Genomic DNA, 25,766 nt, shown 5'->3' with positions numbered 1-25,766 from the left:
ACTAGATAATAATTTTTTTTCTGTTATGAAAGAAAGTATGTATACTCACAAAAAGTCCCATTTTGTCTGAATTGATTTTGCTCTTGTACAACAATAGAATATATATTCAGGTTAAATACTCATTTTTATTCATACTTAATAATTATTGATTAAAATTTTTATCTTTACTATCACATTTCAAATGGTTGAGGTGACTGTAAGAGATTTTTTAATGCCGTTTTGATGATCAAATCATTAGTATTCCCTATAGTTCCTTGCAAAAGTATGGAATCAGTGTTCCATTTGGATTGAACAGATAGTGTCTCATCTTAATGATAGAGGTATTGGCATGAAATTGTCTAAAAGGACAAATTTACATGATAAAATTGGCAGGGAGCATGAATTTTGGATTAAATAGGCCTAAATTTTTACATCATTCTTGCTACTTAACTGTGTGACCTTGGACAAGTTATTTAACTTTTCAGCCTCAGTTTCCTCATCTGTAAAAATGGAGACAATACCTGCTTCCAAGTTTATAAATTCTTTTAAAGCACAATAGCATGTTATACATTTAATAATAAATGTTCATTCCTGTTTTTATCTTTATGTATTGGTAATTTGAGACAAAGTGAATGAAGTTAAAGAACTGTCTAAGCAGTTCCCCACCCTAAACATGACTTTAGGGTTTGCTTTAACATTAGTCTGACATGTGCTATAATAAAACACTGTATTCTCTCCATTGCCAAGAGGAGTATTTGAGAAAGGAAGGATTGATTTAAACATACCAGCCGAATTAGTGTCTTAAGGACATATTTTTGATAACTTGTACTTAACATTTCCCTAAAAGTGGTTTTTATTTATCTTCAATCACAGGTACAGGAACCTTAAAGATAGATTTTGTTGGAGAGCTGAATGACAAAATGAAAGGTTTCTACAGAAGTAAATACACCACCCCTTCTGGAGAGGTGCGCTATGCTGCTGTCACACAGTTCGAGGTATGGTATTCTTTTCCGAAGTGTTACCATCTTAAATTAGATACTCTGAACTGGAGAGCATTATGCTAAGTGAAATAAGCCAGACGGTGAGGGACAAATACCATATGATCTCACCTTTAACTGGAACATAATAAATAGAAGGAAAAAGGAAACAAAATATAACCAGAGACATTGAAGTTAAGAACAATCTAATAATGGTCAGGGGGGAGTCGGGAGGGGACAATGAGGAGAGGGGATTACAGGAACTACTATAAAGGACACATGGACAAAACCAAGGGGGAGGGTGAAGGTGGGGGAGAGAGAGGGGTTCAGCTGGGGTGGGGTGGAGGGATGGGGAGAAAAGATACACAACTGTAATTGAATAACAATAAAAAATTAAAATTAAAAAAAATTAGATACTCTGACAGAGGTCTGTATTTGTGTCACTGTTTGAGGCTAGGTGCCTTTGACCAAAATTATATTCATGATTTTAGATTTTTATTTTATGTTCAGCCAATTATCTTCACTATGGGAGGGAGGGAGGGAATTAGGAGTGTGGGTTAGGGAATGATTTTATATGTATATGTATAACAGCATTTCTACTTACTCAGTAGGAAAAGCCACAGATGTTAAATGCTAAGAGGATAGTTTTAATTAAGAACAGTATATAGTACAAAAGCAATTCAGGTATTGAAAATTTATTACGTGTGTATGTATGTGTGTGTTCGGAGCTCATCTTCAGGAACAGCACTTAACAATAGGTGTAGCTCTAGTGTCTATCCCTGTAATGTGCCTTTCTTTGATTGCTTCTTATCACTTTGTACTTTGAATATTTAGAAACCTTTAAATCTTGTTACTTGTGTCATTCATTTCATTTCCTCTAGTATAAATTCACTTCTGTACTACTTCTGCTCCTAATTCTTTTCTTACACACTCTGCTTACTTTTCAAATGTATTATTTATCGATAGAATTTATAATTTAATTTTTTGCGAGTGCAGTAAGCCATCTAACATTTTTCCTCTGAGAAACCCTTCTTTCAGAAGTACGTGCTTCTTCTACCTCTCTATATTTTGTTTCTTGTTTTCACAACACAGAATATTGTCATTAGTTCTATTTTTTCTATTTTGTTGTTTTATTTAATTTCTTCCTTTTGTAACTGAACCACTAAATTTTATTTTGCTTTAACAACTGTTCTCTGTTTTTATTTTTTAAAGAAAGAACGAGGTCTCTTTAAGTAGGTCAAGTGGTGACAGCTTTATGTGTAGTACATAGAAATACCGTTAAACAATGGCCTGCTTAGAGTTGATGGAACAGCTGCCTTTACTCCTGTTGCTACCATCCCAGATAAAGAATGAAGTACATCAAAGATTCTGAAAATACTTTTAGTTTTGAAATAAAAGCCGATGAGGCAACCTATCGTATTTTCCCAGTTCTGACTTCTTCGAATGTTCTATTGACCTTCCTATGCTCCTTGTTGTTAACATTATTGATGGAGCCATTTGCATTAAATTTTTAAATGTTTTAGAACACCAATAAAAAAAGATTTAATTAAATAGTAAAAAATATGTGTAATTATAAATTACTCTAATGCTATAAATCAGTGTTTTTCAACCTTTTTCATCTCATGGCACACATAAACTAATTACTAAGATTCTGCAGCACACCAAAAAAGGTTCTTTTTTGCCAATCTGATTTTGATTCATTCACAGTGTATGGCAGTTGTTGTGTTGACTGTTGCCATTTTTTAACTTAACAATGTAAGGGAAAAGACGTCAGTGACCCTGACGAAATAGTCAGGTATTGCATGATTTTTTGTTTTAAGAGTTTATTTATTTTTTAGAGAGAGGGGAAGGGAGGGAGACAGAGAGAGAAACATCGATGTGTGATAAAAATATCAGCCATGGCCCTGGCTTATGTAGCTCAGTGGATTGAGTGCAGGCCTGCAAACCAAAGGTTCACCAGTTTGATTCCCAGTTAGGGCACATGCCTGGGTTGCGGTGGAGAGGTCCCCAGTGGAGAGTTCTTGGGGGGGGGGGAGGGCTCATGAGAAGCAACCACACGTGAATATTTCTCTCCCTCTCTTTCTTCTTCCCTTCCTCTCTCTAAAAATAAATAAAATATTTTTTAAAATAATAAAAAAATAAAAATATTGACCAGGGACTGGCCCACAACCCAGGCATGTGCCCTCACTGGGAATTGAACTGGCAACCTTTCACTTTGTAGTCTGGTGCTCAATCCACTGAACCACATCAGCCAGGGCTTATTGGCATGTTTTAAAAATTCTTGTGACACACCGGTTGAAATCATTGCTGTAAATTGTAAATCTATAGCAAACCGAGTTCCTTACTCTGTGGCAATGATAGTAAGCCTTGTGTTTCTTTGTAGTCAGTGCCTAGCTTGTTGCCTGGCACTGAGTGGAAAGTAAATATTTGAATGAGTGAATGAATGATAGAAATTAAGACAGAGAGAGAGAGATGACAGTTACTTTGTGAAATAGTATGTTAAATTAATTCAGTGATTTATTCATTTATTTATTTATTTTTGAGGCTACTGATGCTCGGAGGGCTTTTCCTTGCTGGGACGAGCCTGCCATCAAAGCCACTTTTGATATCTCATTGGTTGTTCCTAAAGACAGAGTAGCTTTATCAAACATGGTATGTATGTGTTTGTAAGTATGTTGAAATTTTTAATAAGCTTTTAGCATATTTAGTTTACTGATTAGATGGGATAGCATGAAACCTCCTAACATAGTATTTGATACATCATAGGAACACAAATGATAGTTTTCTTTATTTCCAATAAGCCTTCTTTTTCTTAATTGCCTTATTTGGAGAGTTTCCCACATCATGGGAGAAATCCCTTGTAAACTGTATCAAGAAGATTATCTACTTCTTTTAATTTAGAAACCTAAATAAGTGTTGAGTTTAATAAATATTACCTGAAAGAAAAAATTGACTTCCTTTTTTTATCTATTGGGGTGACATTGGTTTATAAAATTATATTGGTTTCCGGTGTACAGTTCTGTAATTGGTCATCTGTATATTGTATTGTGTTCACCACCACCCCCAAATCTGATATTCTTGTTAAATACTAAAAGACACAACCACATAATGAAGTATATTTAGAGTTTTGGCTGATTGCATTTTTGAAATGTGCTTCCTTCACTGATGTCACTGATCTCATTCATAAGTAGAGTAAGCATGCACCACTTGAAGTGTATTGTCTAGGACTTTAAGACATAGAGTAGCCCGTAGCTTATAATATGAATCCGGGGAACTTGGAGAAGCCTGCTGCATTGGGGGAAAGAATTCCATAGATAGAATGCCATTCTCTTCTCAAATATTCTTAGAGAGGAGGCTAATAGCTATAACTAAAATATTCATTTACAATTTAGTATGAGTTTTATCAGGTTTGTTCTTAAATAAGTCATCTTGGAAGAAAGAATAGAGAGATCCTGTGGAAACTGAGAGCCTGAATAGGAAAAAGAGGGATAACACCAAAAGGAAATCAGGGATGCCAAAAAGGGGAGGCTTCTTCACGAATTTGTTTGGAGCCAGTCTCGGTACAGAGAATGCTCCAAATCTAGAAATTTGAACCCTTTAAAATGTAGATTCCACAATTGCATTTTCTTTTTATTAGTAATTATTGTCTCCTATCCTTATTTCACTTAAAAAGTATTGAGGTCTGTCTTAAAATATCTCAATGCCTGGCATATAATAGGTATTCCAGAAAAGTTATTTCTTTTTACTCACAAATCTTTGGTAGTTTTAACACCTTAGTCCTGAACTTCTTAGTGTGAATGGGTGATCAAACCACTTTCCTTCTTAATAGCAAAGACCTTGACAACATAAAAACACTGGATGAATTGGGATAGATAAGTTCTGGAAAGGGGGAAGGAGAATCAACAAAGCCTACAGTTTTGGGCTAGTGTTTGCTCTGTATTTATTGTAAATCTGTTTAAATTTTTCCTTTTTTTTTTTAAGAATGTAATTGATCGGAAACCATACCCTGATGATGAAAATGTAGTGGAAGTGAAGTTTGCCCGAACACCTGTCATGTCTACGTATCTGGTGGCATTTGTTGTGGGTGAATATGACTTTGTAGAAACAAGGTCAAAAGATGGTGTGTGTGTCCGTGTTTACACCCCTGTTGGCAAAGCAGAGCAAGGAAAATTTGCGTTAGAGGTAAATGTACTTGAAGAGGATTGTTCCAACAGTCCATAAATCCAGGTTGGGGAATTTACATTTCTGATCAATTATTAGTACAATTACTTAAAATTTAATCTGAAATTTGTTGTGCTACTTTGGTTTTATTTGTAATAGAATTTTGGGACTACCAGCCTTGGTGTTGCGCTAACATTTTATGAAATAATGATTAAGAAAATATTAGAGTGGAATTTATTTACCCAGAGAGTGAGTGGGAAAATAATGTAATTGTGTTTTTCATACTGAGCTATAACTAGATTAAAGTTTGGCCAACATATACAAAGTTTGGGACTAAGGCAGACTTTGGAGGTAGGGCTCCCCAGGATTGGTTTCTAGCAACTTGAGATACTTTGGCTTGCAACAGGATTCCTTTGTGGATTTCTGTATGAATTACGATAAAATACTTATCAGATGGTTCTTTTGTTTATACTTTTATAGGTTGCTGCTAAAACCCTGCCTTTTTATAAGGACTACTTCAATGTTCCTTATCCTCTACCTAAAATTGATCTCATTGCTATTGCAGACTTTGCAGCTGGTAAAGTAAATTTCATTTTATTGCTGAATTGTAATAACTTTTTTTGAATTTTGTGATTTTTGAGGAAGAAGTGTGTATATATATCAATAAATGTTTATATTTATTTTATGAAGGTGCCATGGAGAACTGGGGCCTTGTTACTTATAGGTATGTTAATGATGCATTACCCTGCCTTATCTTTTCAATCACTGATTTCATAAGAGCTTCACTCCTAATCACAGTTGAGTATCTTCTGCCTTATGATCTACCATAAATTTTCCTACCTCCCCTCACTTCTATGCATATTTCAAGAATGCAGATGAAACACCCTCTGGTGCTATACTATCTGAGAGTGTAAGACTTTAAAGTGAGCATCTGGCATTAGTAACATTTTTAGATATATTTTTGGCTCAGTTTCTCATTTTGGTGCCTTCTTTTCCTCCCAGTAGTTACATAGTTATTTATCCAGTGTGAAGAACCTTCCCTGATTTAATGTTTTCTCGCCAAGTTTTTACATGCTTGTCACCACAATATAAACATGTGGGTTGTGTAATTTTTGAAGCAGGGTCTGTAAACAAGTTTTTGCCTTCTACTTTCAGTTGCCTCCTTCGATGAGCTAAGTTTTAGACAACCTGCCCAGTGTTCTTTTTGGGACTGTGGAATGCATCTTCCCCCAACGTGGCACTCCTGTTCTTTTAATGGAAGAACTATCTTCTCTATCTAGCACAATAATCCCTAAGCCCCTCAGACAGAGTTCTTCTAAAATTTCAGGCAGCTGCCCTATCAACAAACTGATAATTAAACTTGGGTCACAACTTTATCTTCTGTTGTATGCATTCTCCTGACATAGTCTTGAATCTTCTGGAACTTTTTTCGATCTTGTATACTCTAAGGAAATGACATCTCTAAAGCCTAACTTGACCATCTTATTTACTGTTTGAATCTCCCTTCCCCACTTGTACATGCTTTTATTGCAATACTGTTATTATTTAATTTTTTTTTTAACACAGGGAGACTGCATTGCTTATTGATTCAAAAAATTCCTGCTCTTCATCACGCCAGTGGGTTGCTCTGGTTGTGGGACATGAACTCGCCCATCAATGGTTTGGAAATCTTGTTACTATGGTATTTAATATTTTTAAGTGCTCAAATATATTTATCTCCATTCTGCTGCATATTATTTTGGCTACATAGTTTTTCAGGGTTGCCTGGAACATTGTGCCAAAAAAAAGTGAACGATAGAAAAACTTTATTTCAAAAGGTCCACATTGAAGAGTGTTTATCGTAATCTCTGTGTTGATCAAGAGCATGTGGACAATCTTTTTTCAATGGAAAATACTTCCTCAGCTGTTCTAGAATTTGCCTGCTAGTGGGGGGAAGTCACGATACTAATGTAGGTGAGAGAACGAGATTCCTCTTAGATGAAGAGATTCCATGCAGTGAGATTCCAGGTCAACTGTAGTTTCCTGAGTCTTATTTATTATGTAGTTCACTAGCTGAAAAGTAACCTGGTAAATAATACACTGATATTTGATTAGGTGGAAAAGTTTTTAGGGGTTAGTTTTTTTCATTGCCTGAAATGTTATGTTGAAATTTGATAGAAATGAAAGCAAAGAAACTGCAGAAATGCTTTAAAGTTTATTAAAATTTCTATTGTCCCGTTGAAATCCTTCTTTAAGCCCTGACCAGTGTTGCTTGGTTGGGCGTAGTTGAGACCATATGTCACAGAAATAAGCCAGAAGGTAAGATGGGTAGCAACTGTGACATGTTTGAGAGAGTCTGTAAAGGAAGGCAGCCCTTGAAAGCACACGCTTCCCTTTTGCTTTGGATGTTTAACATTTTACTTAGGGGTGGAAAAGCTTTTTGAAATATAATTTTATGTGGAATTAAGTATGCTGGTACCTGTATTCAAATATGTACAGAAATGTTCTTTTCTACCTAATGCAGCCAGTTTGTTGCTGCTAAACAATGTTTTTTTGCTTAGCTTTCAGTGGACTTTATTTTTTATGATTTTATTTTGAAATTAGCAGTAGTAACTTTTAGTAGGGGAAATGTATGTACTATTATATTGCTTTTAAACTTTTTAGTTAGTAGATGCCAATTATTTTATTAACTGAAATTCAAGGGCTTAAACATAGGTTGGAGAATAACTGGCTTTGAACCAGCTAAGCTCATGGAGGTTACTAGTGCACAAAGCCCTTGGGCAGATAGCCATTTATCACTTAATGCTGGAAATTCTTTATCTGTTCAGAATTTCAGAATGCCTTTTTATTTTTTACCACTGCATTAGTCCTTTAGTATTCATCTTGGGATTCATAGATTGCTTTCGTTTTATAAGAGATTTAATCAGCTTTAATGAAAATTAGTTTGAAATCTTTTCGTAAAAAGCTGGGTTTTTTTTAAGTTGATTTTATTTGTGACCCATTACAATTTTTGTCCATTCCACTATTAATTCTTAAATACCATTCATTACTAAACTACTTACTGCCATGGCACTTCTGTTCATTTCACCAAATCCTTATATTAGCAGTACTTCTTTTCTACGTATCTATGATTTCTTTCTGACATTACGCAAATAGTTTCCAGTTTTCCTTGCCTGGTCCTGGTAGCTTTGTAACTTTCTGGTTTTTGTTCATTTGTTTTTTTAAGAGAAATCTTTATTAAACTAAATTTTACATGACAATATAGGAAATAACATAGAAAAAAAAGCCTACATTTATCCATTCTCTTCCTCTTTTCCATATAAGGGCTTCTCCACCAACTCTCCCCTCCTTCCTCCTTTTCTCCCTTTGGTAGTAAAATGTTACTTAATAAAGTTTTGAAATGTGTCTGGGGCATAATGCTAATATCACTGGCCTTTCTTGGAATCTCTTTTATGCATCTCTTTTGTTCAGAAATATGAGTTATTTACTAATTGTTTTGAATTGAATTTTAGTTCATTGAGTTGTAAGTTTTAGAGTGATAATGGAAAGGATATGTGAATTTTTCAAATTAGTAGAATGACAAGCATTTTGTTTTCTTTACCTATTTTTCTTGTTTTTAGGAATGGTGGACGCATCTTTGGTTAAACGAAGGCTTTGCATCCTGGATTGAATATCTGTGTGTAGATCACTGCTTCCCAGAGTACGATATCTGGACTCAGTTTGTTTCTGCTGATTATACCCGTGCCCAGGAGCTTGATGCCTTAGATAACAGTCATCCTATCGAAGTGAGCCATAATGTCAACCATTTGCTCTCATTTTCGATGAAATAATTGTTGTAGAGATGTTGTACGTAGGACTCTGAAAATTGCATGGGTGATTGCACTTATTTTTATAGTTTATATTTCCAGTCTTGAAAAGCTAGCAAAACTGATCTAATTATGTTTTTTTCTTAAGGTAGGCAGTATAAAAAATTGATCTTTGTACAGGCAAGTACTGTGTGTACCCATAGCATTCACTAAATGCATTTTTATTAAATAGAACCATACCTGTTCGGTAATATGCATAGGCGGACATTATCATTCCATTGTTTACTTCAGAGAAAATTTGGAACATATTCTTTTATTGTTGTCATTGTCTGTTTTTATATATATATTTTAATTCTCTTTACTTAGCTTATTGTTATTTCATTTAGTTTATATATATAAATTTTGCCTCCAAAGAACTAGACTTATAGTCTACCTTGACATATTTAACCAAGGTCCTATGTAATTGTAAGCCATTTACAAGTAGTGCAGGAAAGCACATGTTTTCCATCTCTGCCTTCCCCACCCTCACTTACCACTACCACCACTAAACAGATCTGTAGTGACTTGCCTCCCAGCAAAGCAGAGCCAAGACTGGACCCTAAGAGATTACTATGTTCCACTTTACTGATGTTACTATACTCTTTTTAAGGATCATCATTATGCATTAGGAGTGAACTAAAGGCAGAAGAGTACCTTACTAGTTAGAAGGGTTTTCCTAGAAAGGTTTTTTTTTTTTAAGATTTTATTTATTTATTTTTAAAGATTTTATTTATTTTTTCAGAGCAGTTTACTTTTTAGAGAGAGGAGAAAGGAGGGAGAAAGAGAAACATCAATGTGTGAGAGATACATTGATTGGTTGCCTTACACACCCCCAAATGGGGGCCTGTTCTGCAACTCAGGCACATACCCTGACTGGTAATTGAACCAGTGACCTTTTGTTTCAGAGGTAGGCACTCAGTCCACTGAGCCACACCAGCCAGGGCTTATTTATTTATTTTTAGAGAGAAGAAAGGGATGGAGAAAGGCAGAGAAACATCGGTTGGTTGCCTCTTGCACACCCCCAGCCAGGAGCCTGGCCCAAAACCCAGGCATGATCGAATTAGTGACCTTTAGGTTTGCAGGATGACACCCAACCCACCGAGCCACAGCAGTCAGGATAGAAAGCTTTTTATGTAACTCAGTATTACAGAATGTCTGCTCCCTGTCATAACCTTTTATCACACTGTCTTCCAGGTCAGTGTGGGACATCCTTCTGAAGTTGATGAGATATTCGACGCTATATCATACAGCAAAGGTGCATCTGTCATCCGAATGCTCCACGACTACATTGGGGATAAGGTAAAAAAGCAGTTTTACGTCTTCCATTCTTTTATGGTGAAATCATAAAATTTTACATGGAAAATTGTCAGCTTTAATTTAAATTAAGTTCCTGAGTGATTTTTTTTCTACAATCTAAAAAAATAATACAGTGCTCTGGCTTATTATCTTTATTATTTTTTTTAATACTGATTTGTGTGATCTCTTAGATGAATGATGTACAGATATGCTTGGGAGTGAGTGGAAGGCTGGCATAAAACTGAAGGTAGAAGGCAGAGTATGCATTCTTAAAGGCAGTAGACATGTATTTTAGTAACTCTGATACTGAAGAATTTGAGTAAAGCAGCATTTGAGTATTAATATGTAAATATACTATAAATTCTGAGGTCTGACTCTCCTGGATTTAAAAAATTGTGTTTTCTCAGGACTTTAAGAAAGGAATGAACATGTATTTAACCAAGTTCCAGCAAAAGAATGCTGCCACAGGTAATCTTTAATAACTTGAGATAGAAACAGAAGGTATTGGCCCTCTATTGAGAGGGGGACATTTAATTTTTTTCTTTGTGATGGACAGGAAATAAAGTTGACTTATTTGATGCCATTCGTTAAATCAGGGCCCGCTATCCTTTTGGTCCTCCTGCAGTAGTCTGCTTTCCATAGCCCAGTGTTTCGCCACTTAAAAAGTCCGACAGTTCTGTTTATCTTACCAGAGCTTGTTCTTTTTGGTGATTCCTTGGTTTTATGGCCCTAAATTAATCATTGGCCATTAAAATAGCTGCAAATTAACTGTTTTTAGAAGTGAACTGTGGAACTTCAGAGTTTCAACAAAGTCAAGTCTTACAGTTTTTAGCATGTGATATACTATAGTTTATTCGCTATGGTAGTCAAAAGGATGAATAAAGGCTTAAGAGTTGATTGGATATGAAAAAGAGCCAGAGTCATAGTTTTAAGTTCTTTAGTGAACAGAAATAGTTTAAAAAAAAAAGATTTATATAATGTCATTAGTGTCTGATAGAAAGACAAAAGTTCAGAGTCCTGGCCATAGGCCATTCCTTTTTTGTGACCTGTGATTTAAAAATACAGTATCTCCTCTCTTAAGGACATGATGTAACCTTGACACCCCCCCAACCCATAAATTTCCAATTTAGTTTATGAAGTAGGCATTCTGTCCCTTAAATAAGGGCTACAGAAAAATGTACTCTTACAAGTTTTATGGGTCTTCGGCACTCATATACAGGCATACCTTGTTTTACTGCACTTTGCAGATACGGTGCTTTTTACAAATGGAAGGTTTGTGGCAATGCTGCATTGAGCAGGCCTGTCAGCGCCATTTTTCCAACAGGCTCAGGTGATGGCTAGTATTTTTTAGCAATAAAGTATTTTTTAACTAAGGTATGTACATTTTTAGACATAATGCTATTTCACACTTAATAGATTATAATATATTGTAAACATCTTACATGCACTGAGAAACAATAAATTTGTGACTCTATTGAGATATTTGCTTTCTTGTGGTGGTCTGGAACAGAACCCGCAATATCTCCAAGGTATGCCTGTATATAATATACGAGAAAAGGACTTTGTGCTTCTTTTTTTAAAATTATATTTTATTGATTATGCCCTCATGCTTCTTAAACTGTAATGCACATACAGTCAATGGGGTCTATTAAAATGTTTCTAATTGAGTAGGTCTAGACTGAGGCCCGAAGCCCCCAGGTGAAGCCAGTGCTACTACTAGTTCATAGGCCTCATTTGAAAGCAAGGCCTACCATCTAACTTTTTTTGGTTTGTTTTCTGGTTCATGAAAGATAATTGGCAGTTCAAATACACTTGAGTTATCATCCTTTGTTTTTATACAATGCCCTCTTTCTATTCTCACTGTTTACCTTAATTTATGCCTTCGTGATCCCTTCACTGAATTCTGCAGTTGCCTGTTGACTCACTACTTGCCTTCCCCACTCTCTTCAGTTTCATCTCTCATTCTTAGGCTAGCTAGGGTTTTTTTTTTCTTAAGTGAATATCTGAATGCATCACCCTATTGATTAAAAATACCTGGGATGCCACGTCTCCATCACGATAAAGTCAGTACTTCTTTGTATGCCATACAGAGTCTTTAGCAGGTTGGCCCCGCCTACTTTTATAGCCTGATTGCCCATTACTCCCACACATATGTCCTCTGTCTTCAGCTTTTTTTACCTCTGTTAACTGAATGGGTATAACGACTTTATGTTTGTGAATGATTGTTTAGTAGTGATCTTGAATATGTTTCCATTTGTTTGCTTCTATTTATTCTTGTTCAAACTTACCTGTTTGTCTTTTGTTTACTGTAATTTGTAATTTTTAATAAATTGGAACAATTAATTTTGTCTTAAACTATAAGACCAGTTTTTGTAGTAAAGTTAACTTAATGGGGAGGCAAGGAGGACATTAATTTGGCCCACTGATTATTTCCTGAACACGAAAGAACCAGAGTTGGTCAGCAACACAGTGTCGAGAGAGAGAGAGAGAGATAATTTTTTTTAGGAAAATAAAAATGTAAATATTTATATTTTTGTTGTTTGTGTTTATCTTCTAGAGGATCTCTGGGAAAGTTTAGAAAGTGCTAGTGGTAAACCTATAGCAGCCGTGATGAATACCTGGACCAAACAAATGGGATTTCCCCTCATTTATGTGGAAGCAGAACAGGTAAACTTATAAAAAGTCCCTCAATTTGTCTGATATTGTATTAAATGACATTCAACCAGTGGTATCAGATTTGCTTTTCTGTACTTTAAGAATTCTGGGTAACATTTAAACCAGCCCTTGTGCTGTCAAAATGCACCCAAATTGACATGGGACATTACAGTGTAAGTTAACCTTCCAAAGCCACACCTTAACCTTAAACACGATTATATTTTATAATGAAGTACACACGTTGGAGGACCTGTCAGTCAGATTGGCAGCAGGCATTTGAAAAGGCTGTTTAGGGAGTGCAGTCAGTCATATTTGGTAGAAAAGAGTGTCAGTAAGTTTAGTGACTGACCACTGTGACCATTCTGTTTCTTTCCAGTCTTCGTTCTCCATTTTGGACTAGTCTTTCATAAGAGATACCTGATCATACTTGACACTGACATTCTATACAGACGAGTAGTTTTCATTTTATCTGACTGTTTTAAGAATTAATAACATACAAAGATGATTGTTCCTTTCACCTCTGGGGGTTTTATTCCCTCAAAAGCTGTCAACACCTCAAAACTATTAAACTATTTAATAATTACACAAAAAGCTATTAGGCCATTTTTTTCCCAAGGAGAACACAGAGAGCAGAGAACTCCAATATCCCACTTCCTCCCAGTATTACTGAGATTCAATTAACTTTACATCAAACTACGTTCAAGGCTTTATTTACTTTGTTGTTGTTGTTTTTTACTATAAGCATAGCCAAATTCATTCTCCTTTTTCATTACAGTAAAAACCCTATCTATGACTCTTAATTCTTTTAAACATAGGAGAGATCTGTAACAAAGTATTTTGATTACTTATTTGTAAAGATTTTATTTATTTATTTATTTTCAGAGAGAGGGGAAGGGAGGGAAAAAGAGAGGGAGAGGAACATCAATGTGTGGTTGCCTCTCACGCCCCCGACTAGGGACCTGGCCCACAACCCAGGCTTGTGCCCTGATTGGGAATCGAACCGGCTACCCTTTGGTTCATAGGCCAGCACTTAATCCACTGAGCCACACCAGCCAGGGTTAAAATATTTTGATGATGATTGATTTCTCACTTTATATTTCCTAAATTTAAATATTTTTGTTTTATTTCTGAATTTAAAAGTCACTTTTCAACTTTTTCAGGGAAATCAGTGTGATAATAACTAATCAGTGATGTATTATTTAATTTCATTAGTTGTTTCTCTGTGGCATCCAAGTGGCTGTTGCCTTCTCATTCAAATTTTTTAGTTTTTCAATTCTGTCTTTAGTAGTTAGTTTATCCATAAAGGTCATTGGCCCAGTTTTGATTTTGATTTAGGTGGTATTAAATTTGTTATAACCTATGTTACTTAAATGTTCTGGGGTGTAAGCCCTGGCTGGTGTGGCTCAGCGGATTGAGTGACAGCCTGCGAACTAAAGGGTTGCTGGTTCAATTCCCAGTCAGGGCACATGCCTGGGTTGCAGGCCAGGTCCCCGTAGTCGGGGCACACAAGAGACAACCACACATCGATGTTTCTCTCCCTGTCTTTCTCCCTACCTTCCCCTCTCTCTAAATATACATAAATAAAATCTTTAAAAATAAATAAATAAATGTTCTAAGATGTAGTAACTAATGATAAATGACACAAATGACTGCACTTTGTTGAAGTATTTTTTTTAAATATGTACTTGTCTTTGTTGCTCCTGGCTTTTTCTTTTTTTGCAGTTTTTCCCCCACTTTTTTGTTTCATTGCAAAGCTCCTCCTTGGAAAACAAGGTGTGTGCTTCTTTCATGTTTATCAATCATTCTAAAAATTTGAATTCTGAATATTGAGTCCACATGCTAATCTGAAATAACTTGCTGTAATATTTTGTGATGTATCCCTTTGAAAACTTGAATCCTTGAAGTTCTTATCTGGCTACATATCTTTTCTCAGGGCTCATATTACATAGAACTTTCTCTTTTATTTAGACTATTGTTATTTTGAAGCCTAAATAAGAAATAGTAAATTTTCACTATTCTCTAGCATCATCGTCGTTATCACCATTGCATTTTATGTACTCATGAGACATTTGATTACATTGATTTTACCTTCTCCTTTGTCACAGAAATGTTGCTCCCTCCAAAAAATAAAAAAGTGTATACTATAATAGCCTATGTGTTTCTTCTTTAGTTAGAAGATGACAGATTACTGAAGTTGTCCCAAAGGAAGTTCTGTGCCAGTGGACCATATGCTGGTAAGCAAATGGCTATAAGTGGCAGCTGATCAATGTGTTTGGATACCATACCAGTAGTGTTCCAACTAATAGGAAATAATAGTCCATTTTTACAATTAAATAAAAACAAGGAAGTGTTACTAGAATAAAAATGAAATCCAGAAAATCAAGAAAGGAGATTCATGAAGTATTTGTGATGCTGTTGTCATACTCTCTGATTTTTGAAATTCCGTGTCCCTGTGTATAAAGAAGGATAGGAACACTCAAGAAGTGATGTCTGTAGCCTTAATCCCTAAAAGAAGACTTGATACATGTGTGTGTGTGTGTGTGGCTAATTATTTTTTTTAATTCTTAGGCATAATAAGTAAGTAAACAAATAAATAAAGCCCAATGATTATTTAGATGTATTATGTGCTAAGCACTATAACTGACCCTTATTTTATACTCAGCAACCCTACTAGGTAGATAAAATTATTTCCACTTTACAAATGAGGGAGCTGAGGCATAGGTAGGTTAGTTAAATTGCTCAAAGTCACCTTGAGTTAATTCTCTAATGAGCTCTAAAGTATAGGAATTCAAACAAAGTAGTTGGAGTCCATGAGTTTATACTACTTACCTCTGCTTTTCCCCCCCATATTTCTACATATCATTAGATTCTTTTACCCAGAAAATTAAAGATTAATTGAAACATCAAAAAATAAAGTGTTGCCCTGGCTGGCGTGACTCAGTGGATTGAGCACTGGCCTGCGAACCAAAGGGTCACCAGTTTGATTCCTAGTCAGGGCACATGCCTGGGTTGCAGGCCAGGACCCCAGTTGGGGGACTGCAAGAGGTAACCGATCAGTATTTTTCTCCCTCTCTTTCTCTCTCCCTTCCCCTCTCTCTAAAAATAAATAAATAAAATCTTTAAAATAAATAAATAAAACAGCAGGTCTCAACAGGGGGAGGTGTGTATCAGGATCACCAATGCCTTTTCATCTTTCACCCACCAAAATGTAATGCGCCCTACTAATGTTAAGAGGTACAGCCTTCCACTGTCTTAAAACCTTCCTTAGCACTGAGAATTACTCTTTTAATAAATATGCCTGATAAGGTAGGTGCAGGTATGTTACCCAAATAAATCCCTAAATGTCACAGTTGCCATTTTCTGCTTTATACCTCCAATCTGCATTGTAGGATTGACAGGTTTTGCAGGTTTTTCTAATACTCTGTGACCAGTATAGGCAGTGTTAAAACCTGAAATATCCCAGTGTCAAGAGGAACTTTTAATTTGTGGCTTAGCTTGGTAGCATAAAGCTATATAATTTATTAAAATACTTTAGCCCTGGCTGGTGTGGCTGAGTGGATTGGGCGCCAGCCTGCAAACCAAAGGGTCGCCAGTTCAATTCCCAGTCAGGGCATGTGCCTAGGTTTCAGGCTAGGTCCCCAGTTGGGGGTGCCTGAGAGGCAACCACACATTGATGTTTCTCTCCTTCTCTTTCTCCCTCCTTTCCCCTCTCTAAAAATAAATAAATAAAATCTTTAAAAATGTATATTTCCTTTAATGTACTACTGGGCAGCGACTCTCTTTTGTTTGTCATCTTAATGCAAAGTCAGTTTTGCTGTCTGATACCTAAGAGTGTGTATGTATCTACTTTGCCAAAGCTTTGCCTTTTAGATATGACTTGTTCATGATGAGATCCAACAGTTCCCAGGGTGTACCCTGTCCATCAGAAAAATAAAAACCAACCCTCTTGTGTTTCAGTAGTGTATATACTTGTTAAAGACTGCACCTTAGTATTTGTTTTTAAATGCCATGTGCGGGCTTTCACCCACTCAAATTTGTTTAAAACATTAAAGTCATCACTGTCTATATTGCTCTGTAAAGGGAAAACAACAATTAAATTAAAGCCACTGTACTTGTTATCCTATAAGTAAGTAAGCTGTTAATTGGTTTTTATTGGACTATTATGATGTTGTTATTCTGTCTTCCTTTGCACCAATATTATTCAGGTCACCCGAAAGAGTTTTTGGACCATTAAAATGAGCTATGGCACTGGCCAGTGTAGCCCAGTTGGTGGGAGCGTTGTCTCATAAACTGAAGGGTTGTGGGTTCAGTTTCCATCAGGGCACCTGCCTAGGTTTTGGCTTCCATCCCCAGTCGAGACATGTACGAGAGGCACCTGATTGATGTTTCTCTCCCCCTCCCCCTCTCTCTCTCTCTCTCTCTCTCTCTCTCTCTCTCTCTTTCTCTCAGCATGTGCTTGGGTGAGGATTTTAAAAAATTTAAAAAGCAAAATGAGCTGTTGGCTTAATAGTTAGACTCAAGTGCATTAATAGAATACCAGTTCTGTCTCTCAACCTTACTTTATAATTTTTACAGTGAGAAATTAATTTTCAAGTTTTCTGTTTGTTCTTCTCTTGTTTAAGGAGAAGACTGTCCCCAGTGGATGGTCCCTATCACAATCTCTACTGGCGAAGATCCCAACCATGCCAAACTGAAAATTCTAATGGACAAGCCAGAGATGAATGTGGTTTTGAAGAATGTCAAACCAGACCAATGGGTAAAGGTGAGTCCAGAAATGGCATGGCCATTTTTATCTTATCCAAATTGATTTCTTTCTCTCACTTCTTTTATGCATTTTATTGTTGGTTCTAAATTCTGCTTCAGTTTAGAGTAGGACTTGGCAAAGAAAAACATTTCTAAACTTTCTTGTGTGAAATTTAGGGCCAGTTTTCAAATAATATTGTCTATGTATTTGCCTTTATGTCAGGTAAGAGAGTGGTAGATACCATAGTTACAAAGGGATAGGATTAAAGAGAAAAAAATAGTAGACTGTGTAAAGTCACATTAACCAAAACACTTGCAGTCTTGAGTTTCAAACTGTCCTGTCATTGTAATGACATGTTACCTCCAAATGATGTGTTGTCCTCATACGTATACAACTGTAATCAAGTCAGAGCAGACACATAATAACCAGTTTGAGTCACTGAACTGTGAAATTTCTTTAGCTGGTGTTTTAAAACCATTTTACAAAAACAACAGTTGGTAAATATTATTTTTTCATTATGCTATACTCTGTACTTTTCATAATGAAAGTATCTACTACAAACTTTTCTCCCTGTTTTTCTTCTTAAAAGGAATTACACATTGGCTGTACTTTTGTGCTTTTCTGTAAAGAGCCATTTCTCCTTCTGTTTTAATTTTTTTTAAGATTTTATTTATTTTCAGAAACAGGGAAAGGCAGGGAGAAAGAGAGGGAAAGAAACACCAACATGCAAGAGAAACATCAGTTGGCTGCCTCTCATATGCCCCCAAGTGGGGACCTGGCCCATCACCCAGGCATGTGCCCTGACCAGAAATCAAACCCACGATCCTTGGGTTCACAGGCCAGCACTCCATCCACTAAGCCACACCAGCCAGGGCTTGTTTTAATTTTTTAAATACACTCAGTGGAATACTATATTTCTATTTGAAATTATAATCTGAAAGATTAAATAGCAATATGAACATTTTCTTATAAGAGAGGAAAAGTGATGTATACTGTGATTGTATTTAGGTAAATAAAGGCATGATTCCTACAGTAAAAAATAAAGGTAATCAATAAAATAATAGTTATTTTAGAATTGTGAGGTGATTTCTACTATTTATATGTAAATAGTAAAATATTTATATCATACTATTATTTTATGATTACAATATTTTGTATGTAAATACTGCCACAAATACTTTTGATTGTTGGCAATCAAAGAGAATGAGTCAGTGATAACCTCACTTCAAAAATCATATGAACTGTCTTTTAAGTCCATGTAATTCTTTTTGAGGCTCTGGGCTCAATAGATCAATGTTTGCAAAGGCTTAGTCTTCCTCAGAGATCGTCCCAAGTGTTTTACGTATAGTAGGTGTTTTCTGTAAAACAGTCTACTGAGGTTAGAAGTGGAAACTTACCCATGTGACTTCTTCTCTCCTCGCCATGTTCTTCCTACTGTCCCTCACTTGGGCCCCTGCCATGTCAAGTTTCTGTTTTCTTTTGCCTCTGTATTCATTTTTGATAACTGATTTCTATCTTTACAGGTTGTTCATTTTAATCCCTGTCTGTTGGTATATGTGACCTTTGTTGTTTTTCACCCAGATGTACTAAAGCCAAAGCTCCTTTCACACCTACAAAAGATTGACTAAAAAAAATAAATGCAACTGTTTCAATAATGCCTACTGGATATCTTTTCAGTTAAACCTGGGAACGGTTGGGTTTTATCGGACCCAGTATAGCTCGGCCATGCTGGAAAGTTTATTACCAGGCATTCGAGACCTTTCTCTGCCCCCTGTGGATCGACTTGGATTACAGAATGACCTCTTCTCCTTGGTGAGCCTCTCTCAAGTAGTATGATGGATTTTGTTGATTTAAAGGATTTTGTTTTTTTGGAGTGTCCAAGTGAAACACAATTAGAAGAATATACTTGTAGTTCTTCCTGAAGGTTGAATGCCTTTGGGATTAGAGCAAATGACTAATTATTAATTAACATGACAAGATTGAACCTACATAATTTACCAGAAACATACCCCATTTTACTACTTCTAAGCCAGCTTTTTACAACTGTACTTTTAAACTATCCTTTGTATCGCAGAAATTCTTTTCAATAGAAATCAATATGAGCCTTGAAGAAACTTCCCTACTGATGTGATTTTTAAAAAATACTTAATTGATTCAGAGTGATTTATATTTTTCTAAAATAGTGCTTGTACTTTGCTGGGAAAGTCTAGAATTTTTAACATTCCATTACTGCTCAAGTATACCAGCCCATTGGCTTTAGAATTCTATTTATATTTGGTTTTGTTCCAGAGGAGATTTAAAGCAGCAGTTGGTAGTATTATCTTTATGACACCAACATAGGTTAGATAATTTCTAGATGTCTCTGACTGTGATAAAATTGTCAGATTCCTCCTAGTGTTCCTTTAAATTGGACTTGAAGTTTTCCCTCCCCTCTGCAGTAACTGGTTTTGGATTCCTCCTTTGTATAAACACAGATTAGCATTGATGCACAAAACCTCCCATCTGCTGATCTCATTGCTGAAAGAGACCTGTCCCAGGAGAGTGGTGTGTTTGTGCAGTTGGCTGCTGTAACAGAAGTTCTTTTTCCTAACTCTCTTAGCTAATTCTGAAAGGACACTGAATTGGAAGTGCCTTCCCAGTATGTGTTCTTTTAGTAAAGGACAGGCTCAAGTTGACACAGTTTGCAGACCCAGTTTTGAAAGAGCCTCTGTCAAAAACCAAAGCCCCAAATAGTTTTGAAACTTTTCCTAAAAATATGAAAATTTTCAAAAGAAAAACAAAGCCAAGGCCCCTGAAACTGCATAGAAATAGAAAGTCAACTATTTTCTTTATTTTTTAAAATTCTTTACAAATTGGTAGAATTTTAACATATTTTTAAGTGGCTCTTTTATAAATAGCAAAAAAAGTAAATAAGGAATGTTGTCATATAGGGGTTTTATTCTATAAAAGTCTAATGTTCTGAGCTTACGTAGACTCATTTCCTTTAAACCAAAGAGATGACTAACTAGCAGTAGATAATGCCAAGAACGCATGCTTGTGTTTTTTGTTTTGTTTTTGTTTGAAGACTAGATTAATTTATATTTTTTCCTATCCCAGGCTCGAGCTGGAATCATTAGCACTGTAGAGGTTCTAAAAGTCATGGAGGCTTTTGTGAATGAGCCCAATTATACTGTATGGAGCGACCTGAGCTGTAACCTGGGGATTCTCTCAACTCTCTTGTCCCACACAGACTTCTATGAGGAAATCCAGGAGTTTGTGAAAGATATCTTTTCACCTATAGGGGAGAGACTAGGCTGGGACCCCAAACCTGGAGAAGGTAATGGATGTACTGAATGGGGAAAGAATTGACCAGAAATTGGTCCTTTTTTACTCACCTGTGGTGAACAATAGCAGTGGCATTATCTTTGTATCTGCTAGAATTTAAGACTTAGGTCTTTTATGCCTGCTTGTGGATTTACATGGGTCACCGACATAAAAACAGTGATGGTTATGTTATATATATTCATTGCCAAATATGATTTATGCATAAACAAATGGTGGACATAAAAGTCCTTTATGAATTCCAAACGCCCATTTATAGTCAAGAAAAGCTATAGGGAATTTTGGATTATTTTATTTATTATTACCATAAGTACTTTATATACAACTTAGAAAGGTGTTGAGAGACACAGAGGCCAGTTTTCTGAATTAGGAAGTAATTGGGCTTTCTACATGTGTTCTCCCTGTGAGAGAAGGTTGAGAATGGTGACTTCAAGGCTATAAATATAATTATTTTCTACCATCTGCTAATAACTAAAAGTAGTATTTCCTCCTGACCAGTCTTGTTTTGGGAGGCAAACACTATTCTGACTTCTTTTACCCTAGATTAATATTGTCTCTTTAGAACTTTATATAAATGGAAGCATATTTATTGTTCTTTTTTAAAATATGTTTTTAAAAATTTATTTTTAGAGAAGGGGGAAGGGAAGGGAAAGAGAGGGAGAGAAACATCAATGTGTGGTTGCCTCTCACACATCCATCCCCACCCGGGACCTGGCCTACGACCCAGGCACATGCCCTGACTGGGAATTGAACTGGCAACTCTTTGGTTCGCACGCTGGCACTCAATCCACTGAGCCACACCAGCCAGGGCATATTTGTTCTGTTCTTATACCTGGCTTCTGTCACTTCGCATGATCCAGGTTTATTCCTTTTTATTGCTGAGTAGTATTTTGTTGTATGAACATACTGCAACTTTTTTTTTTAGTGCAAAATGATAAAAAATTTTTATTTCTTCACAGTTAAACATAAGCAACTGCCTTGACATTTTAAAACATTCAAAAATATAGAACACTTCACAAATTTGCATGTTATCCTTATGCAGGGCCCATGCTGATCTCTGTATTGTTACAGTTTTAGTGTATGTGCTGCTAAAGCAAGCACAAATATGCAAAACTTATTTGGCCACTGTATTATTGCAAATACATCAGATTTGTGTGTTAGTATAATTTTTTTTGAGATATAACAAATATGCCATAAAATGCACCCTTTAAAAATTCCTTTCTGTGTTTTTTAGTATGTTCACAAGGTTGTACAACTTTTACCACCATCTGATTCCAGAACAATTTCTTTACCGTCAAGAAACTCCATATATGGGTTTGGCTGGGGTGGGGGTGGAGTGGTGGTGAGTAAATGCAGACAACTGTTATTGAACAACAATAAAATAATTTTTAAAAAAATAAAAGAAACTCCATACCAATTGGTAGTCACTCCTCATTCTCTGGTAACCCCAGTCCCAGGCAACCCACTAATGTGCTTTCTAGCTTGTGTACTTTTTTTTTTTTTTTTTTTTTGAAGATTTTATTTATTTACTTCCAGAGAGAGGGGAAGGGAGGAAGAGGGAGAGAACCATCGATGTGTAAGAGAAACACATCGATAAGTTGCTTCCTTCACCTGGCCCGCAACCCAGGCATGTGCCCTGACCTAGAATCATACTGGCAACCTTTTGCTTGGCAGGACGATGCCCAACCCACTGAGCCACATCAGTCGGCTTATCTCATGGATTTGCCTATTCCAGACATTTCACATAAATGGAGTCATACCCTTTGTGGCCTTTTGTGTCTGGCCTCTTTCACTTAGCATGTTTTCAAGGTTCATTCATGCTTCATATATCACTTCATTCCTTTTTATGGCTGAAATAATATTGCATTATATGGATATACAGTACCACATTTTGTTTGTCTATTCATAATTTGATAGATGTTTGGATTATTTCCACTTTTTGACTATTATGAATGTTGCTATAAACATTTGTATACAAGTTTTTGTGTGGACATATACTTTCATTTCTCTTGGGCATATACTTAAGAGTGGAATTGCTGGGTCCTGTGGTAACTCTGTGATTGTCCTTTCTAGGAATTGCCAGATTGTTTTTCACAGTGGCCACACCATTGTACATTCCCACCAGCAATGTATGAGGGTTCTAATTTCTCCACCTCCTTGTCAGCACTTGTTACTGTCTGTTCTTTTCTTTACGCTAGCCATCCTGTTGGGTGTGAAGTGGTGCCTCATTGTGGTTTTGATTTGCATTTCCCTGCTGACCAGTGATGTGGAACATCTTTTATGTGCTTATTGGCTATTTGCATATCTTTGGAGTAAAAGATCTGTCAGATTTGATTTTAATGATTTAAGATTTCGATTTATTATATATAGTTTATTAATTGTGTATGTGGACTTTCTCTGACTCTTGCATTAAAATTACATGATCTAAGCCTGTTCTTTCACACATAATCCTTAATTATGGATTTATTACCTAGATGTGTAATTACCTAGATAAGAGTGAACATTTAAATTCAGATAGTTAGAATTTGTGGATATAGACAAAGTCAGCAATTTATTTGCTTGTCTAGTCTGTTTAGCACTTCATTTCATTCTTATGATTTGATAAATTTAAATCAGGTATTCTTTCAAGTACTAAGGTAATTGTGTTTATTTTAGATTGTGGACGTGGTATAACACAATTATAAGATATCTAGGTGGCATATTTGTAAAAATAGGCTTTTTAAGTAGTTCTGTGTGTCTCTTTTACTTCTCAATCAGGTCATCTAGATGCACTCCTGAGGGGCTTGGTCCTGGGAAAACTAGGAAAAGCAGGACATAAGGCAACGTTAGAAGAAGCCCGTCGTCGGTTTAAGGACCATGTGGAAGGGAAGCAGATTCTCTCTGCCGATCTGAGGAGTCCTGTAGGTTTTCATAATGAATTACCTTGATTTTTAGGTGACTGCATCGTTCTGTGTAGTGTGGAATGTATTTAATAGTAACTAAAAATGACATAAGTACTGACCCCAAAATCATATTTTAGTAAATATGTTTTAGTAAATTCCATGTAGGTGGTTTGTAGCCAGCTTCTCACTTGGTTAAAGTCTCTCAGCCCACGTTACGGTGCCAAAAGGTGATTACCAGTGCACATTCCCTTGAGAAAGCTGGTGTGCTCTCTGTTACTTACAACATGCCATCTTCCTTTCTGGTTCATGTGGGCTCTTAGCTCCTTGCCACAGTGTGTACGTAGCATCTCCATGTACCTATTTACAATTTTTTTTTAATTTGCTTTCTGTCTTTTCTTACAACTAGAAACACTAGAATATTTGGAACACTAGAATATTTGGAACAAGGTACATTTAATCAGGTTCCTTCTTTCTTGTTCCTGTATTCTCTTACAGGTCTATTTGACGGTCTTGAAGCACGGTGATGGCGCTACCTTAGATGTTATGATGAAGGTGCGTAAAGTTGGAAAGGGCCCACATTTTCTGCTTTTGAGCTTGGATTAACACAGATAGTATGAGCTTTCTGAGGTTAAAAAAATTCCTGGCAAAAGAAATATATGCAGATATGCATATTTCAGACACCAAATATTAAAAAACTATGGGAGAAATGGTCTCCCATAATTTTTCTGGACTATGGTCTGTCCAGAAAAAGTCTGTCCATTGTTTATATAATGAGAATAGTTTGCGTGACATCCATGTAACCTGGCAGCCAAGGAGAGTGGACTGGAATGCACATGCATGAACAGTGACGACTTCACTGTACTAATCAGTGGGGGCAGTAGATGCTGTTGAGTGAGTATGTGTCCTATGTAGCCATCCCATTCAAAAGGACTGAGTGAGACATGATGCATCAAATTTTGCATTAACCTTGAACTTTCATCCGCGGAAGCCATTCGGATGATTCAGAAGGCTTTCCGGGACAATGCAATGAGTGCAGTGCAAATAAAAATGTGGCACAAATGCTTCAAAGATGGTCGAGAATCTGTTGAAAGTTATTCACGTTCTGGAAGGCCTGCAGCAAGCAGAACACCTGAGAATGTTGAATGTGTGCTGGCTGCACTCAAAAAGGTCATTGACTGACACTGTGAGAACTAGAAGCTGATCTGGAGATTCCAAGATTTTGACACAGGATCTTGGCATGAAATATGTCATGGCAAAATTCGTTCTGCAGCTTCTTCTCCATAGCAAAAGGAACATCGTGCTGCTGTTGCTAATGACTTGATTCAAACCGCTACCAATAAATCAGATTTCCTCAAGAAGGGTAACTGGAGGTGAGTCGTGGTCTATGGCTGTGATCCGGAAACGAAGAGTCAGTCGTCCCAGTGGAATGCGCCTTCTCGCCTGAAGAAGGTACAGCAAAGTTGCAGCAAGATCAAGACCATGTTAATGTGTTGTTTGATTGGGAAGCTGTTGTGCATCATGAGTACGCCCCTGTGGACCAAATAATTAACATGGAGTACTACCTCAATGTTATTCTGGGTTGAGAGATGCAATTCAATGAAAACGGCCACAGCTATGGGCAGCTGGTGATTGACAGCTTCATCATGACAACACTCCTGCTCATGCATCACATCTCATGTAGTGTGTTTTTGTGAAACATCAAATCACCCAGGTGACTCAGCCCTGCTACAACCCAGATTTAGCATCCTGCGACTCCTGGCTTTTCCCAAAACTAAAATCACCTTTGAAAGGAAAGAGATTTCAGACCATCGATGAGATTGAGGAAAATACGATGGGCAGCTGATGGCAATTCCAACAAAGGATTTTGCAGAGTGTTTTGAACAGTGGAAGAGATGCTTGGAGAACTGTGTGAGGTCCCAAGGTGCCT

At 36.4% G+C, this 25,766-nt stretch overlaps 1 protein-coding gene and 1 non-coding gene across 2 annotated transcripts in view; one reads left to right on the top strand and one right to left on the bottom strand.

Moving 5' to 3' along the window:
• Positions 1-25,766, top strand: part of NPEPPS (aminopeptidase puromycin sensitive) — a 63,423-nt gene that overhangs the window by 30,804 nt on the left and 6,853 nt on the right. Inside the window, exons 4-19 of the mRNA XM_024572995.4 lie at positions 853-974; positions 3,501-3,608; positions 4,938-5,138; positions 5,598-5,694; positions 5,808-5,841; positions 6,684-6,798; positions 8,717-8,881; positions 10,136-10,240; positions 10,645-10,705; positions 12,795-12,904; positions 15,063-15,126; positions 17,515-17,654; positions 19,314-19,448; positions 20,733-20,952; positions 23,715-23,857; positions 24,335-24,391. Coding sequence (XP_024428763.1) covers positions 853-974; positions 3,501-3,608; positions 4,938-5,138; positions 5,598-5,694; positions 5,808-5,841; positions 6,684-6,798; positions 8,717-8,881; positions 10,136-10,240; positions 10,645-10,705; positions 12,795-12,904; positions 15,063-15,126; positions 17,515-17,654; positions 19,314-19,448; positions 20,733-20,952; positions 23,715-23,857; positions 24,335-24,391 — 1,877 coding nt within the window. The remainder of the gene's footprint in view (positions 1-852; positions 975-3,500; positions 3,609-4,937; positions 5,139-5,597; positions 5,695-5,807; positions 5,842-6,683; positions 6,799-8,716; positions 8,882-10,135; positions 10,241-10,644; positions 10,706-12,794; positions 12,905-15,062; positions 15,127-17,514; positions 17,655-19,313; positions 19,449-20,732; positions 20,953-23,714; positions 23,858-24,334; positions 24,392-25,766) is intronic.
• LOC112316607 (U6 spliceosomal RNA) lies at positions 21,955-22,058 on the bottom strand. The gene has a single exon (XR_002976011.1). It is a non-coding gene; the product is annotated as a U6 spliceosomal RNA (small nuclear RNA).

This window comes from Desmodus rotundus, chromosome 9 (genome assembly GCF_022682495.2).
Source record: "Desmodus rotundus isolate HL8 chromosome 9, HLdesRot8A.1, whole genome shotgun sequence".
Classification (NCBI taxonomy): Eukaryota; Metazoa; Chordata; class Mammalia; order Chiroptera; family Phyllostomidae; genus Desmodus; species Desmodus rotundus.
Note: the sequence above shows the minus strand (reverse complement) of the source record. Positions and strands in the feature narration are given on the sequence as shown.